Below are 17,462 nucleotides of genomic sequence, written 5' to 3' on the forward strand. Positions count from 1 at the left end.
CAGAAGAAGGCATGGGGAAGCCAGCCAAAGAAACCCCAAGAAGGCGTCCGAACTGAGCTCTCTTCTTAAAGGGAGATTTGGGGGCCATGGTCCTATTCTCTGATCACAGCAGGGGAGTCAAGGTTGCTGACTTTTTCTGGGCCGAGGGGCTAATCCAAATAACGAGCTCCTCGGGGGTGGGTGAGAAGTTCCAGGGGGGCAATCCAGATAAGAAAAAGTGCAAACTCTGTCCTGACCCATGTGGCGACTATTTCATAGATGGTCTTGGGGAACATCCCCCCCCACCCTAGGCCATGGACCTTTCCACACCTCATTGGGTTCGTTCTCTAACAAGGGTCATACAGTTGGTCTCAGGCTCCCACTTCAGGGGATCTGATGGTAACTGTGATATGTAACCGGAGCCTTAGAGAGCCCAAGGTCATGTCTGCTCCATGACAAAGCGCCAAGGAGGCTGTTATTGGTTGGAATGAACATAAATATGTCTGCACTTGGCTTAGTAGATTCTGGCAATCTTGAAAATCCACAAACAGACAGTTATCTTGTGTTCTGGGTCTTGCTGAATCCTCAGTAAGAAATATGATAGTTAAGAAAAACATGTTAATGAATGGCATTCGTTTTTGAGGGAGGTGAGGATCACAAGAATGGGCACTGAGTCTGAAGCATTCAGCTCTCACTTCTGAAACTGCCTATCTGGATAATGAAGGTCACATCATTTCCCAGGGCCTCAGTTTCCTCTTCTGTAACATGAATCTCTACTTCATCCTGGTTTTAGCTTTGCTCTCAGGCAAGGGCTCCTTTGTATTTCCAGATATGAAGTAACTTTTACCATTTTTCTTCTGGGTCTTTATAGGGAATGCTTTATTCTAGTTTAACCCTAGGGCACATGGGAAAAGAAGCTGAGATTGGGCAATAGCCAGAACCAGACATTGGGCAGACCATCCTCACTCAGGCAGTTGTGTTCTCCAGCCAACTAGGGCTACTTTGAGAGAGCTCTTTGTAGTTTTTAGAGAGCTGCTATTTGTGTGTGTCTTGGATCTGCCTCATTATGATGGCAATGCACATTCTCTTAGCCTGCTGTAAATGGGCTGCCTGGCTTAGTGAAAGAGACATGGTCATGGGGTCAAGAAGTTCTGAGCTATGTTCTCCCTCAGATGCTCACAAGCTGTATGACCCAGGATAGCTCACTTCATCCATGTCCCGCCTATACAATGAGGGGGTCTCTATATTCTCTTCCAATAGGTCGATGATCCTATGATTATGTAAATTTATGCAATTAGCCTCTTGACTCTACCCCCAACCCGATTCTTCTCCTTTCCTTCTGAATTTCCATTCAGTGGACTCTAAGCATTTAAGTTCTAAAAGGACATTGATCCTTGGAGTATGACTTAACTCTCTATGCAGGCTTATGGAGCCTAAGGACTAAAATTAAGATAGTTCATTTGCTTGGTCATTTGAAGTAAGAAAATTAAGTTAATTTTCTTTTTGCTCCAAAATTTTCCTCATTTCCCCCACTCAGCCTGCATGGATCAGAGTCCTCTCAGACCTTTTAAACTGGATCGATGGATTATTTTCAATTTATCCTAAATCCTAAAGTGTCCCATGGCCAAAAATCGTCTGGGAGAAGATGCCCAAGAAAACACAGTAAGACGGGTGGGTGCCTGTATGAGAGAGCATGTTCCCTTTAGATTAGAGGCTCCACACCATGGACAGCTCCCACCTCAAAGGCTGAGTCATCATTTGACATGAAGTCAAGGTCTGAGCTCAAAAGTGATGTCGGACATTACTAGCTATGTGGCCCTGGGCTAGTCTCTTAAGTATTATTTGCCTCAGTTTCCTCATCTGTAAATTGGAGATAATAAAGGACCAAATGAAATAAGAAAGTCTTTAGTACAGTTCCTGGCTCATAGAACGTGCTATAAAAATGTCAGTTGCTGCTGCTGTTAGTAGTCGTCATAGAGTTAATGTTAATGAAGGAAAGTTATCGAAAACCAGCTAACTCTGCAGCTTGACACCCATTGAGGAAGGCTTGGCTGAAGAGTGTGACATCTGACACCCCCCTCTCCCATCCCCATCTAAGGCAAAAAAAAAAAACAAAAAAAAACAAAAAACAGGGCTGGGCTCTTAGCTCTACTGGGCAGATTCCAGGAATGGGAAGAGAGGAGGCTGTGGTCCATTCATAGAGTGTCAGAGAACCAGCAGCAAGGGGCAAACAGGAAGACATTTTACTGAGAAACTTTCTCAAGTCCAAGGATGGCTGGCACTGAGCTGTGGACAGGCTCTTAAGGGATGAAGGGAAGGCTCATTGCTCAGAGCCACTTAGAAATAAATAGGCACAAACTCACTTGTGACAGACCTTCAGAGGACAATCCTGCTCAGGCAGGTGACGTGAGAGGCCCGGGGGCCTGAGCAGACGTGTTCTGCCCTCCATCTGCAGAGGCCCTTTGGGTCCTATGGGAGCACCAAGGGGTGGGAACAATAGACCTCATCCCCTGGCGTGGACTGAAGGAAGAGCCTAAGAAACATTTGGACTCTATAGGCTGAAGGGGTTAAAATTAGCATAGAGAAAGCCTTCCCCTCTCAGCATTCTTTCGCTGGCTTCCAAAGGATTTTCTTTCTGTTCTTTCAGTTAACCCTCCCAGGCTCTGGGAAATGAGAAGCATCAGATAGACTGCATTGTTCCATGGTGTCCCCAAATAATAGAGACGGGAGGGCACTCTACCATCCAGCCCTTCTCTTTATTAGAGTTGATGCGGGAAAGATTCCAATCTTTGATTCCCAACCCCCCTAGTTAATGTAAATTACCCTTTGACTCACAAATCCTGATCCCTTTGAATTCCTATAGAAGGTCCGGACCTGTCCCAGCCCCACCCGGATCTGAGCCAACTCTGGGGCTACACCCCAAAGCCCCTCGAGCTAAGTCTCCGACTTAAAAGGACCACACTGGGAACCCCTCTTTGCAGAGATTCCAAACATGGTCGCCATGTGAGGACCCTCTGTCCACTGGACCCTCTGTCCAGTGCCCTCTTTATCTCTACCTTCACCTATCTCCTACTTCTAGACTCAATAATAAACCTCTTTTATTAATCTAGCTCTCTGGGCTAATAAATGCTTTTATTGGGAATCCGCGCCGCTACTAGACCTCATATACCGCCGTATCCTTGCGCCGAATCTAAGGGGGTTGCAGGGGAACTCTGTTTGACTCCTTGTACCCCAAACCTGCCACTAGACCTAACTAAACCCTAATTTCATTTAGGTATCCCAAATGTAGACCTCAACACATGTGGTCTACACCTCAACATTCGTTTCCTGACCTCAACAGAGTGAACGACAACCTTCTTAATATTCTCACCTTAAATCAGGGAGTCAACATCGGGTCCATGAACTTTTTAAAAAATATTTTTATATTTCAGTATAATTGATTTCATTTGTAATATTATTTATTCCATTTTATGCATTTAAAATAAGATTTTGAAAAGGTATTCATGAGCTCCACCACATTGACAACGGGGTCTGACCCCAACATGGTCAAGAACCCCTGCTTTCCATAAAACAAGGACTATGGGACTTAGACCTGGAAAAGGACCTATTGGTTGGTCTATTCTCTATTGGCTGAGGAATGCTTCATCTTACAAAGAAGGCAGCTGAGGCCCAAAGAGAAAAGTGACTTGGCCAAGATTTCACAGGCATCCAAGAATGTCAAGGATCCAAGGATGTAAAACACCCCAGCAAGGATCTGAACCCAGCTCCTCTTACTCCAGAGCAAGGGGAGAAGGAAGGGAGGCTGTTCTCTCTGATTCTCTGGAGAGATGAGGGCAATTAGCTCAAGTATCTATCCCAAAACAATAAGAAATGTCATTTTGTGGGGTAGCTGATTGTTTTGCAGTATGATGCTCTTGAAGGGCATTTGCAAAAATATCACCAAGAGAACAAGAGCCACTATTGTGGCAGCATTTATTGGGGAGGAGGATGAGGTTGAAATTCTATGAAGAATGAGGCAGGAGCTTCCAGGTGGAATCGATATCCATTTGGACGTTCGATGCAACTGTGGGGCAGCTGGACCGAGACATAGGGGCAGCAGCCCAAGAAGGAGAAAGAAGACATGCCATCACCGAATAGCCAGACATTCTGGAGACAGCAGGTATTGAAAAACATCCTCCAATAGAAAGTTCTCATACCTGTGTGTTGTGTCTTCCAATTCACATAAGGTGAGCAAGCACCTTAAGGGAGGGGACAGCTTCATTTTTGTCTTTTCATCCCCAGCACTCAGGACGGGACATAGTAGGTGCTTAATAAGTGTATATTGGTTGGTTGGTTGATTCAGTATTCATCTTCTTCCTGGGTTCCGGTTTCTTATCACCAATTGGCTAATGGACATTTCACACAGAATATCATAGAAGCATCTCCAGCCCTATGTCCCATAAACACCATCAACTTGACATACCTAACACTGAACCCAGAATATGTCCCCCTCCAAAAAAGATGCTCCCTTTTCCCTAGTGCCCCTGTTGTTATTAAGGCTTCTGCAATCCCTCAGGCTACTCAGATCCACAAATTTAGAATGATTCTCTACTTTCATTTTGCTTCCCACCAGCCCCAGCATCTTATCAGGTGCCAAGTATCATCAATTCCCCCTCTCAACCAAAAGGGCTTGTCAGAGATAAGAAGAAGGGAGCTGCATCAGAGGCCCCATGGAACAAGTCTGGGTAGATCAGTTCCCCATCCCCAAGAAGCAGAGAAGATGGCTTCTGCTCACTTCTTTCTTTCCATAAACTTCCCTACAAACGTAGCCAAGCAATTCTAGAGAAATTACTCCCCTCTGTTAGGTAGCTCCTGATGCAGGAGGGGCAGGATACAGAATCCCTGCATTGTCTGTGCCATATGCTGAGCTCCCTGTGGAGGGAGAAGATAACGGTGAAGAGGTGACCTGGCTGGCAAAGGGCTTGGGAGAGGAGGATATGCAATTTTCACCGACATTGCTGCTCAGATATGTTGGAAGAGAAGCTGTGAGTTTACAGATTTTGTGGTTCTAGTTGTTCCCTTTAGGTTTTAGAATGGATTTCTTCACCTTCCTTGTAGTCTGCAGAACTGACTGAAAACTGAAGGGCTCTAAAAATGACCAAATGAGCTCCCTCTCTGTGTGTCTGCCACTCACCAAACCGTGAGCTAAGCTGATTAGCTTCTGGGCAAGAGGAGAACAAACAGGGGATGAGGAGGTCACTGAGCCCTGGCTTTAGTCAGTCTCATCCCTTCTCTAAACACTCCTCCCAGACCCAGACCCACAGCAGCCCAGCTTTGCTCCCTTGAATACATTTTGCTAAAAATGAGATTAAGCAACATGTGAAGGTGAGATCTGCAGGGGGGGAGGGCATCTGGGAATACTGGTTTTCTTTGATCAGGACTGTCTCTCTAGATGCCCCTTATGAACACCAGTCTATACACTGATCATTAAAAAGATCATCATGGAGGAAGGAGGCAATCTTTAATTCCTTGGTCTGGAAGGCCGGACAACATGGGAGGACCTTAAGAATGAGCTTGGGGCATTCAAAGGGAACCCATGAAAGGAGCTGCTGGCTAAAGGTCCCATGTCTCTGGCCTGCAGGGTCTTCCAAAACATTTCTTTTCCATTATTGGGAATTCTTCCAATCATCTGCGGTAGGCTAGGGCTTCCCAGGTCAGACTTGCACAGGATTTGGGATAATTTTCTCCAGAGTTTTTATCAAATAATATGGGATAAAGTTTTGCTCCTGGAACTAAGGACCAATGTCCAGGGCCTTGAGAACAGTCCTATCACACCATGAAGTCCTTTTTCCCCTTGGAAATCTATGCACACTCATATAATGCACACTCCTACTCTAAGGAGGCAGAGATTCAGGTAGCAGCACTTCTGACTAGGTCAGGGGGCCCAAAACCGAAAAACATGCCCCAGTATAGTTGTTACTCACCCTGAGCAGCCAGATGCCCTCCTTCTGCAAGTAGCCCTAGGTGCCAGGTTCTGAAGACTGCTGACTTCCCTCTCCTATTGGATCAATGAAAAACCTTCACCTGTGCTGAGATGGTATTTTTCAGCCATGGTCAGTGTCCAAACAGTGGGCAAAAAAATCAGTACATTCACTCTGACCAACATGTTACTGGAGCTGCTAGCCAATGTATGTTTAGAAAGGGTGCTCTTGATCTGTAAGCATGCAGAGTTGGAGAAATATTGAACCAACTTCTTACTTAGCACCAGCTGATCACTGGACCCAGACTGGTCGAGTGTATCTGGACAAAACAAAGGAGAGTTGGAACTCATTGTATTGTCTCCCAAACACAATTACCTTCCAGATTTCCCTGCCTTTGGGGATGGCATCGTCATTTTCCCAGGAATTAGGAGTCATAATCCCCCATAGGTTGGGGCATCTCCTTCCAGGACATGATAACGGAATCTGTGACAGCTGATGGGGTCACCAAAGGAGAGAGCAGAAAGAGGGGCAAAGTACAGAACAATTTCCCTTTTTGGATCTTTTTGGGATACAGACCTAACAGTGGTATTGCTGGATTAAAGTGTATGCACAGTTTGATAGTCCTTTGGCATTGTTCTAAATTGCTCTCCAGAATGGTTGGATTAGTTCACAACTCACCAATAATGCTTCAGTGTTATCATTTTCCCACATCCTCTCCAATAGCCAACATTTTCCTTTTTTTGGTTATATTAGCCAATCTGAAAAGTGTGAGGTGATACCTCAGAGTTGTCTTAATTTGCATTTCTCTGATCAGTAATAATTTAGAATATTTTTTCATATGACTATAAATAGCTTTGATTTCTTTGACTGAAAACTGATCATATCCTTTGACTATTTGTCAGTTGGGGAATGACTTGTAGTTTTATAAATTTGACTCAGTTCTCTCTATATATTTAAGAAATGAGGTCATTATCAGAGATACTTGTTGCAAATTTCCCTCCAGTTTTCCCTTCTGCTTTCCTTATAATTTTGGTTGCATTATGTGTTTTTTTTTGCAAAAACTTTTTAATTTTATATAATCAAAATGATCTATTTTACATTTTGTAATGCTCTCTATATCTTCTTTGGTCCTGAATTCTTCCCTTATTCATGAATCTGACAGATAAATTATTCCATGCTCTCTTAATTTGCTTATGGTGTCACTCCTTATGTGTAAATCATGTGCCCATTTTGACCTTATCTTGGTATATGATGTCAGATATTAGTTTATACCTAGTTTTTAACCATGCTGTTTTCCAATTTTCTCCAGAGTTTTTATCAAATAATAAAATTTTGCTCTAAAAGCTTGGATCTTTAGGTTTATCTTACACTAGATTACCATGGTCATTTACAATTGTGTATTTTGTACTAGTGTAATTTCTACTGATCAACCATTTAATTTCTCAGCCAGTACCATATTGTTTTGATAATTACCACTTTATAATACATTTTGAGTACGGCTAGACCTCCTTCTTTTACATATTTTGTTTCATTGATTCTTTTGTGTTTTGAGTTTTTGTTCTTCCGGGTGAATTTTGCTATTACTTTGTCTCACTGTATAAAATAATTTTTTGATATTTTGATTAGTATGACACAGAATAAATAGATTAATTTAGGTAGAATTGTAATATATATATATATATATATAAATGCTGATAATTTATGTGAGTTTATTTTGTATCCTGCAACTTTGCTAAAGTTGTCAATAATTTCAAGTAGTTTTCAGTTGATTCTCTAGGATTTTCTAAGTATAACATCATATGATCTGAAAACAGTGATAGCTTTATTTCCTCACTGTCTATTCTAAAAGCTTCGATTTCTTTTCTTCTCTTATTGTTGTATACAACTATTAAAAAAAACTTTTCACACAAATAAAAGTCAGATCTAAAAAAATTGGGAAAATATTATTCTAGTATAATATCAAATAAAAGAGGTGATAAGGGGCATCTTTGCATCACCCCTGACTGTATTGGGAAGGCTTCTAGTTTATCCACATTGCAGATAATGTTTGCTGATGATTTCAGATCATTTTATGGTACACTCCATTTATTCCTATGCTCTCTAGTCTTTTTAATAGGATGGTGCTTCACATATATTGTATCTAGGACATATTCAACATATATAGGACTGCCTGCCATCTAGGCGAGGAGGTGGAGGGAGAAAGGGGAAAAATCGGAACAGAAGTGAGTGCAAGGAATAATGTTGTAAAAAACTACCCTGGCATGGGTTCTGTCAATAAAAAGTTATTATAAAAAAAATTAGTACTGGTGCTTTATTTGATCAAATACTTTTTTCTGCATCTATTGATAGAATTACATGATTTCTGTTGGTTTTGTCGTTGATGTGGTCAATTATACAGATAGTTTTCTTAATACTGAACCAGTCCTGCATTTCTGGTATAGATATAGAATTCCCACTTGATTATAGCATATCATCCTTGAGCTATGTTATTGTAGTCCTTTTGCTTGGATTTTATTTTAAAATTTTGCGTCTTGAAGAACACAGACCATTCTTCTCTGGGGCAGTTCTATTAATCAAAGATGTATCTCTTGACATCAAGATTTAATTTGCCTTAGCCATGTTCAACCAGTTCTCCTGGATCCACTTTCTAGAACCATCAAGGAACCAGTGTAGTTCCTCCTGCACATAACAGCCCTTCAAAATGTTGAAGACAGTTTTCACATTCCCCTTGAGTCTTTAAGCAAGTCCAGTTCTTTCAAGTGATTCTCATATGACAACCAGGAGAAAGCGTCATGAAATGGAGGAACTACAGGTTGGGCCAAATGAGGGTCAGCTAGAGGGATTAGGCGTAAAGTAAGGGCTGTTCTATAGATCTAAGCCTGGTCTTGTCCTATTTAACCTGAGAAGGCCAGGCTACAATTAGTGGGAGGAAGCTGGAATGTTGTGTTTCACACTTGGAGAAACTTCCTGAAAGCTAGAACTGTCCCCAAGGTGAAACGGGTAACTTTGGCTGGTGAAACTTCCCTTGAGGTCTTCATTTGCCTGGCATATTGTAGAGGAAATCTTTCTTTATATCTAGGTTTAATTAATTGCTTCCAAGGTCTTTTCCAGCCCTGAAATTCTCTGAAATGTGGATGTGTAACCTTGGGAAGCCCAATTTTAAAATTCTGAGTTTTGAAGATAAGGAAATTCTCCAGGATTAGAGTGATTAAGTGACTGCCCCAGGGTCATATAGCTGGTTGTATAAATGGTGGAGCCAGGACTGGACCCTCTGAACTCCTCATTCTTTGCTACATGGCATTGTCTCTAACTTAATACTTGGCAGAGAAAAGGTAGAACTCCCTCCTTCTGGTGAGGATTTAGAATGGGAAGGGATCTCAGAAGCCATCTAGTATGCTCCTTATGTTTTCCAGATAAGGACACTGTTCCTCTCCCTATTGATCTTTTTTTTGTGTGTCTTTTCCAGTGCAGAGCTCATTCTCTTTGGCAAAGAAGGAACAAATGACACTACTGCTGCTCGTTTCCCTCTCCTTCCTCAAGTAATAGTTCGGCTCCTCCCTTGAGTCCCTAGGACCATCACCACTCCCTCCATCGCCAGCTCCTGCTGAACTTTAGCCCTCTCAGAAGCTGACACTCCCATGCACCCATGCACCTTGAGCTCATTCCCTCTCTGGGACATCTCCAAGAGTGGATACAATTAGAAAGTCTCATCAAGACTGATGTTCTCTGCAATGGAGGTAGGAGCTGGTGCCTTGGTCTGAACAAATGCTTCCTGAATTGAGTGAAATCTGGCGGTACAACCAGTGGTGTAACCAATGTCTCGCTGCTCTTCAGAGGCTAGTACAGAAGTCAGCTGGATGGTAACCCAAGATCCCAATCTAATGTACGAGAGTGAGATCAGAGTGATGCGCCAAGAGAACTAGATTGTGCGACTTATTTCAAGCCTTTCCTGGTCTGCCCCAGCATCCCCAGCAGCTAGTGTCCCCTTCCAAAATGTCCCTAAGAGCACTGACCACTCACTTTTGTTTTTGTGTCCCCAATACGGGTAAATGCTTGTGGACTGACTGAAGTGTGGGACAACTACATTTCTTCAATGAGCATTCATTTAATGCTGGGCACTTTGCTAGGGCCAGGACTACAAAGGGAGAAGGAGACAATCTCTGTCTTCCGGGACTCTCACATCCTAATGGGAGAGAACACAAGGTAAGTAAATGTGCAAAGGACATACAAGATCACTTTTGGCTGGAGGGAGGCCCACAATAATTAGGGGATCTGATAAATCTTACGGGGTGATTAAGTTGAGCATGGAAGAGATCTTGGGATTTGGGTAAGTGTGGAGAAAGAGAGAGTCACCGAGAAGTGTTGGAAGCAGATCTTGGACAAGGCATTGGAATGTTGAAGGAGAAGAAAAATGCCAGGATCAGTTTGTGGAGAGAGAGAAAGACAGAGACAGAGACAGACTGAGACACAGAGTGGGAGAGAGAGACAGAGAGAGTTAATTTGGCTGAAAGCATTAGTTAGAGCAAGATAGGAAAGGGCTTTGAATGCCAGAATAGCTTGCAGTTGATCCTCAAGGTGACAGGGACCCACTGGAGCTTCCTGACTGGAAAGGTGACACGATCATTCCTGCACTTTAGGAAAATTGCTTCGAAGGCCGTGGGGAGAGATTTGTGGCAGGGAGATGAGATCTCATCACAAACAGGTTGTGGGGGGAGAAAAGAGTAGAGAATGACCGGGGGGCCGCCAGCCTGAGAACTGGCCAGCAGAGTCCTCACTGATTAGACAGAGTTGTTCTGAACATGCTGAGCTCAAAATGCCTCTTGAACATCTAGTCACAAATGTCCAGGGGGCAGTTAATTGGTGACATGGAGTCAGAATTGGAAACCGATTCTGCACATCTGAGAGTGATCTGCCTAGAGATGATAATGGAGCCGATGGGAACAGATGATACACGGAGACAGAGAGCAGAGTCCCAGCTCGGGACCTATTTTAGGAAGCCATCATTGCTGTTTGGGTGAGCGTCAGAATGTCAGGATAAATGTGAACGAACAACCCAATTTCCGCCTCCGTTTATCAGAGCTGTTAGGGAAGAGCCTCGCTTTGGGGCCACACATCTTCCAATAGCAGCTGGAACGATTCCCATCCCACCAACCGGATGAGTCCGCCTGTCTTCCCATCCTTCCCCATCACTCTCCCCTCTGTGCCCGTGGGTTTGTCTGAACATTCATTTCTCTGACTTGGGGATGGATGCTGACATCGCATCTCTTTTTCTAAGCCGTCCCTGCCCTTTAACTCATTTCTGGATGAATTCCTTTTTCCCTTACAGATTTCTCTCACTTGCCCATGGACTGATTTCCAGCTTCTTGGGGACATTTCCTCTACTTTTCTTTGACTCCCCAGAACCCAGCGCATGACAGGAGCTTAATAAAAATTTGTGGCTAAAGGCCTGCGTGTTGCGGAAGCCAGATGCCGGGATCTGGAGCCCGAGGGCGTCAGGAGTTGGCAGGGAGGGGAGAGGAAAGGCCGACTCAACGCTTCCGAGCAGGACTGGGAGGTACCCCAGGGAAGCGGCCAATATGGTGTCCCACCACCCTTGTGGTTCCACTGCCCCGGGTACAAGTCATGTGGGTGAAGGCGGAGACTCCGCCCTCATCAGCAGAAAACACCGAGAGGCCGAGACTGTAGTTAAATGTATTTTTATTTTTGAACACTTGAAATCCCTTTGTCTACAATGACAGCGTCTCATGCTCGTTTCCGGCTAGGTCTCAGTGTGAGAGAAAGCTCATGCAGGCCATAATATTGTCTATCTATACAGAGAGTATTGCAGGGTTAATCTTAGGGACAAGTTTCTGGGCTGGTTTATATTCATACAAATTGACCAATTGCTAAAACCACAATCCAAAGCAACAACCCGAAGTCTGGAAAAGCGGCTGACTAAGTTCCCGGAGGGCTCCCTCCGCGACGCTTCACCAACTGTGCTTTTGAGGAAGGGGCCGTGGGCGCCCGACCCGGCCCGGGGCGGGGCTGCCACGGCCACCGAGGGTGGTCACTGGAGGGGCAGAATACGGAAACACGAGTCCACCAAGGAAGCTGTCGGCACAAAACAACGTGGCCCGAGCCCCGAGAGGCCGGACGAGCCTCTCGCCGATCACGCCAAAATCACCATCAAATGCGACCTTTCGGCCCACAGTTGCTCGGGGTCCCCGGAGATAGCGCTAAAAAAATTCTATTAAAAGAAGCCCGGCGTCCGTTACCTGAATGTCAGGCTTCCGGCCACGGAGCCACAGCACAGGCTACATCAGACGTGGAGGGGAGGGGGCGGGGGCGGCGACCACCAGCAAGCTTCCTGTGACTTCATCTCCAACCTCCGGCCCCACCCCCACTCCAGGACCCCTCTCCGCCAGGACGGGACGGGGGAGGGGCGGACTTACCGACTGAGGGATCCCGAGGCTCCCCGCCTCTGTCGCGACTGCTGAGTTTGGGTTTGACCTGAAGTGCTCCCCCACATCAGCGTGAGTGCTCCCCATCATTTAAGAATGACCCTTTCCTGTGCTGTGACCTCATTGTAATACTTGAAAAGGATCTGGCCACGTTTTTAAGGTGGCTGTGAAATGCTCTGAACCCTGGTAGAACCTTCTAGCAGCTGAGATGGGTGGGTGGGGCGGGGCGGGGCAGAGATTAGTGGAACCCCCCATCCGGTAAGCTCCATCCCCAGGGCCAGGTGCACTGTGAAGACCACCGGCCTCCAAGGAGCAGCTCTGACCGAGCCAGTTCTCTCCGAGCATTCACAAGCACCTGTGGCGTGCAAAGCTCTGGGGGTACAGAGCAGAATACTTTCCAAATTTTGGGGGGCAGCTGTAGGCGACTTTGGGGTGCATCCCTGAAAAATCTAGGACCTGAGCAGGGTAGTCCTAAGACAGACACCGTGGGGGCGGGGAGTCACCTTGGCTCAACTGGGGGCACAAACTGGGGGAGAGGGAGGGGGAGTGACTTTCCAGCATGTGACAAAACTTCCGCAACAAATGGACGCCCGCTGGCTCCTCCTTTGGCAGGCTTATAGCCGAAGCTCCCGGGGCCCAGGAAGGCTCAGGACCCATTGGACCCCGGGGCTACGGTGGACAATGGGGGGGATGGTAAGGGATGGGCTCTGGGCGTCCTTGGAGCAGAGAGCTCTCCGTTCCCTCCCATCTGCCAGGGAGACCTCTGGGGAAAGGACAGATACTATAAAACCCAGATCCTGAAAAGAGCATGAAATCCCATGTTGGGAGGGCCTACCCCACTGGCCATCGGGAGCCACAGGAGGCATCTTTCTCTCAACCTATTTGAATCTTTGGATGTACGATTCAGATTCCCCATGGTCCAGGCTGCAGCGTTCCTTGAGACAGGGAAGGTTTAAATCATGGCCAGGAGACCGGGGGTCTCCAAGCAAAGACCCTCTCTGGTTCTGGCAGGTCCTCGCCCCCCACAGACCTGCAAGCAGTTGTCCTGTTCACTTTAGCATTCATGGTAGCCCCCAGCAGATCACGGCAATCTCACAGAGGGACACCTACCCTGTGGGGATCATTTCAGGGCACCTCATATCTAGATGGGAATCCCTTCCTTCTGGGGGAAGCCCTTGATTACAGAACCCCCAAATCCTGGATTTCCAAAGGCAGCCCCTGGTCAGCCTCCTCCCTCCTGGGAACAAGAGTCCCAGTAAGGGGGGCGGCAGACCCCGGCAAGCCCTGTCCCCATTCATCCAGCAGCAGGTGGAGGAGAAGCAAGGAACCGGGATGCTGGACACACAGCCGGGACATGCTGGACAAAGCGGGACGACTCACTTTCCTAGTTTCTAGAGCAGCATTCAATAGACAATTTCTTAAAAATAGCATGATTTGAATTACAAGCTCTCCCCACCCCCTAGAAAAAATACAACATCTTCTCTATCGACAACAATAAAAACGCAACAACATACAAGGTATTCTTCAGTGCAAGAGGTCGCCTCCGCCCAAGGTGGCGACACCATCCAGACGCTGTTAGCTCCTAGGTAGGAAAAACAAAACCAGACCCCCTCAACCTGGTTTACCAAGAGAGGCTCCACATGGAGTGCGGGCTGGGCCGGTGAGTGACCGAGTGCCCACTTCTCAGTCCGAGTGAACCCAAGGCGAGCCTCCGTCAGTGTGCAAATGCCATCCGGGGGCTCCACTCCATGGGGTGGTGGGGGTGGGCTCTGCTCACACCCGGGGGTCAGCGACGGAGAGCGGGCCTCCCAGCATCCAGCAGTCTCCGAATACAGACAGTGGTGAGACGAGAATGGCGATCGCACTCATCCTCGCCATGATCGGGATGCTCCAAGTACGAGAGAGATGAAAAACGGCCCCGGGGGCAATGATCGGCGGTCCTGCCCTGGCAGTGCCACATGGCGTCCTCGCCCAGGAGCCCGACACCTGCAGGAGGAGGAGATCCGTTTCTGGGCCGGAAAAACGTGTGCTTCAGCGGCAAAGGGAAGGACAAGTCCACGCAGAGTCCTTGGCTAGTCCTGAGTGTGGGAGCGAAGCGACAACCGCGGCAGGCTCGCAGCGCTGTGGCCCCTGACCCACTCCTGCCCAGTGTCATCTCAGTAACTGCCCGGGCCGGATCATGTCAATCTGTTAAATGCATCTTTGATAAAGCTACAAGAGAATCGAAGAAAACCTTGCTGTGTTTTTCAAGTATTTACATCTGCTGAATTCATTTTCTTTCAATTTTGTGATGATCCTGAGGCAAACATTCATAATCACTCTTTAGAATGAAAAGGAGGAGGGGGATTAGGGGAGAAGGAAAGCTGGAGGCCAGCCATCGAGGCACAAGGGGTCCTCAGAGTGACAGCCGGACCCCACAAGACTGGGGCAGCCCCCAACTTTTGCGGCCATGATGGACACATTTTCCTCTTTGATTGTTCCAAGTTAAAACAAGGCTTTCTGTGACTGATGCCATATTAACCCATAAAGGGCACGAGAGAGATGGCAGCAAAAGTGGGGGAGGTCCCAAGCTTGGTGCCCAGGTCCGCACCTCTGCACAGACTGGCCAGAGACAGTCCTGACTCGGGGAGGGTGCTGAGAGCCACAAGAACCCTTTCCAGCAGCGGATGGCATCCCAGACCATCCCAAACGCCCGCTCCGTCTCTTCCTCCAGTCCCATGTACCCAGATGTCTCCTTGCTGACCAGAGTTACCGGCCGGAGAACTAGTCAGACAGGATGACGGCGAATGGACCCCCTGAAGATGCCGTCCCTTATCCGGCCCCTTACTCTTGAACGTAAACCGTCCAAGATTTTTGTGCAAATTTGCTCCCATTCTTTTCACTCTTTCAGGCCTTTAAAAGGCCCTATTCTTAAGAACTCCGATTCTAAAAGAGATTTTTTAAATAAATTTTTAAAAAATAATTTGAGAAAATTCTAGCAGTGACCACTCCTTCCTTATAAACACAATGCAGATTTCTGCTGTTTCCTCTCACACAAAACCTGGATTTCTAACTGTTATTTCCCATCTGGTCGAGTACCCGCAGTCTCTCTTTCCCAGAAATCCTCGTCCTCATTCTTAATGTCTCACCTCCTAAGGGCCCCTAAAAAAAAACAACAAAAAAAAACCTGATTCACATTTGCCAAAGCTCCTTTCTTCCCATTTGGAAATCTAATTTGCTTTCGAGGCCCTGAAGCTGACCGGTGACCGTGGGGACTCCCTAAGCATCTGTCTCTCGCGCCAGGGCGGGAGGCTTTCCCGCCTGCCTCCCGCCCTTTCCCGCCAGGTGTGGGTTGATCCAGAGGGCACCGGCGCAAGCTGAGGTAGTTGCTGCTCCAGGGAGTAGAACATCCAAGGGGTTCGAGGCGGCCACGGCATACCCCACCTTAGCACAGACGGGAGCCCTTGCTCGGCCACCTGAGCCCCGGAGTGCGGCTGCTACATTAGGCAAATGAGACTTCCCTGTCCTCAGACTTCCGCCGGGAGAGGCGCCTTCTGCCAGCTTGGCCGTGGACCCGCGAGGAGACTTGGTCAGTAGCTCTGGCCTTTCTTCTTCCCACAGGCCCCTCCCCTTGACCTGCGTCCTTCGCGGCTGTGCAGACATGGCTGGGAGAGGCTGGAAAGAAGCTGGAAGCCGTCCTGGCGAGCGCGCTCTGAGCAAACCCGGGGAGCTTTCGGCCCCCGGCCCGGGCAGCCTCGCCACCAGCTGGCCACCGGGATCGCGGGCTCGAGTCCCACGGGATTCCCTCCTGTGGGACCTCGGGGTCAAATTGGGGACGATCACGGATGGATCAGGGAAGAATCCCGGAGTTAAGGTTCGCAAAGCAGAGCTTCCCAAGGGGCCCCGCCAGTGACTTAGGAAGGGGGTTCAAACATTGTGCTGGCGTTCAGACGTTCCTAACGAATCGCGCTGGTTCTGAAAGGTGCCCTAGTGACGCTAAAGCTGTGATTGTACTCTGAATTCCTGGGTATGTGTACGCGCGCGTTCTCACCTGTATGCATGGGCGCACCTGCAGTACACGGGGGCGTGGGTATCCATATACTCTATACATGTAACTATAGAGAAGGGGAGGAGGGATCAGCTACTAAGGGTCCACTTCTTCTACATTACACAGACCTAACTGCGCACTTACAGTTGACCTCTACTGGGTTTCCAGTTGATAAGGGTAAAAAAGGAAGAAGACGAAGACTTCACACCATGTGGGGAGGGGCGGGCGGGCCGGGCGTGGGACGGGGTCCCAGGCTAATAAATACACACGTCAGGACCGGTTCTCAGCAGCTGGGGGGCAGGGCCAGGAGGCGGGGACGGGCAGGCTTTCCACGGTCCTCTTCTGGCTCCGCGCTCGTCCCCCGCCTCCCCCCTCACTCAGGAAGGGCTCCCCAAGGAGCAGAAATGGGTTCTGCAGCGGAGTTCTAGAGAAATCCACACCTCACCCTGACGAGGCCGCGGGGTGGACGTCGTGCGCACCCGCCGATATTGCCTTATAATACTGGGGGGGTGGGGGGGGGGACCCGGGCCGGGCCGATCCGAGGGCAGACCAGACCCGTCCGTGCCGCGGCGGCTGGGACGCAGGGCTCTGCTACCAGCCGCCCCGAGCTTTCCCGAGGAGAAGGAGGCGACCTAAGGACGGATTCTCAGACGGAAGGGGTGGGAGCGCTGCTGGTCAGTCCTGGGAAGGGCGCGCGGGCATGCGAGTGTGTGGCGGAGACGTGAGCGGGTGCGGCCACTGCGCGCGGTGAGGGGGTGCGCACAGGGCGTGTGCGGGGCTGGCAGGGGCGTCCTCCGAGTCAGGGCGTGCAGTTGAGGGAGAACTGGTCCTGCTCGATGGGCTTTTCCACCCAGGCCCCGAGGCCCGCCTTGAGGAAGGCCCTGAAGAGCGACTCTTTGGCAGACTGGTACTCCGCGGCGCCCTGCTTGCACTCGTGGTACAGGTGGGGCTTGCTGATCTTGGCGCGCATGTTGGAGGAGAGCTAGGAGGGAAGGGGGGCGGTCACGGCCCAGGCAGAGCGAGGGGGAGCCCCGGGGGTCCTCCCGGCCCCTTAGA

At 48.2% G+C, this 17,462-nt stretch overlaps 1 protein-coding gene across 2 annotated transcripts in view; it reads right to left on the reverse strand.

Moving 5' to 3' along the window:
• Positions 1-11,619: 11,619 nt before the first annotated feature.
• ADARB1 (adenosine deaminase RNA specific B1) overlaps positions 11,620-17,462 on the reverse strand; it is a 70,428-nt gene continuing 64,585 nt past the window's right edge. For both annotated transcript variants that reach the window (XM_031968335.1, XM_031968334.1), the window contains exon 10: positions 11,620-17,388. In XM_031968335.1, the coding sequence (XP_031824195.1) occupies positions 17,206-17,388 (183 nt within the window). In that variant the 3' untranslated portion in view covers positions 11,620-17,205. The remainder of the gene's footprint in view (positions 17,389-17,462) is intronic.

Source organism: Sarcophilus harrisii, chromosome 4 (genome assembly GCF_902635505.1).
Source record: "Sarcophilus harrisii chromosome 4, mSarHar1.11, whole genome shotgun sequence".
Classification (NCBI taxonomy): Eukaryota; Metazoa; Chordata; class Mammalia; order Dasyuromorphia; family Dasyuridae; genus Sarcophilus; species Sarcophilus harrisii.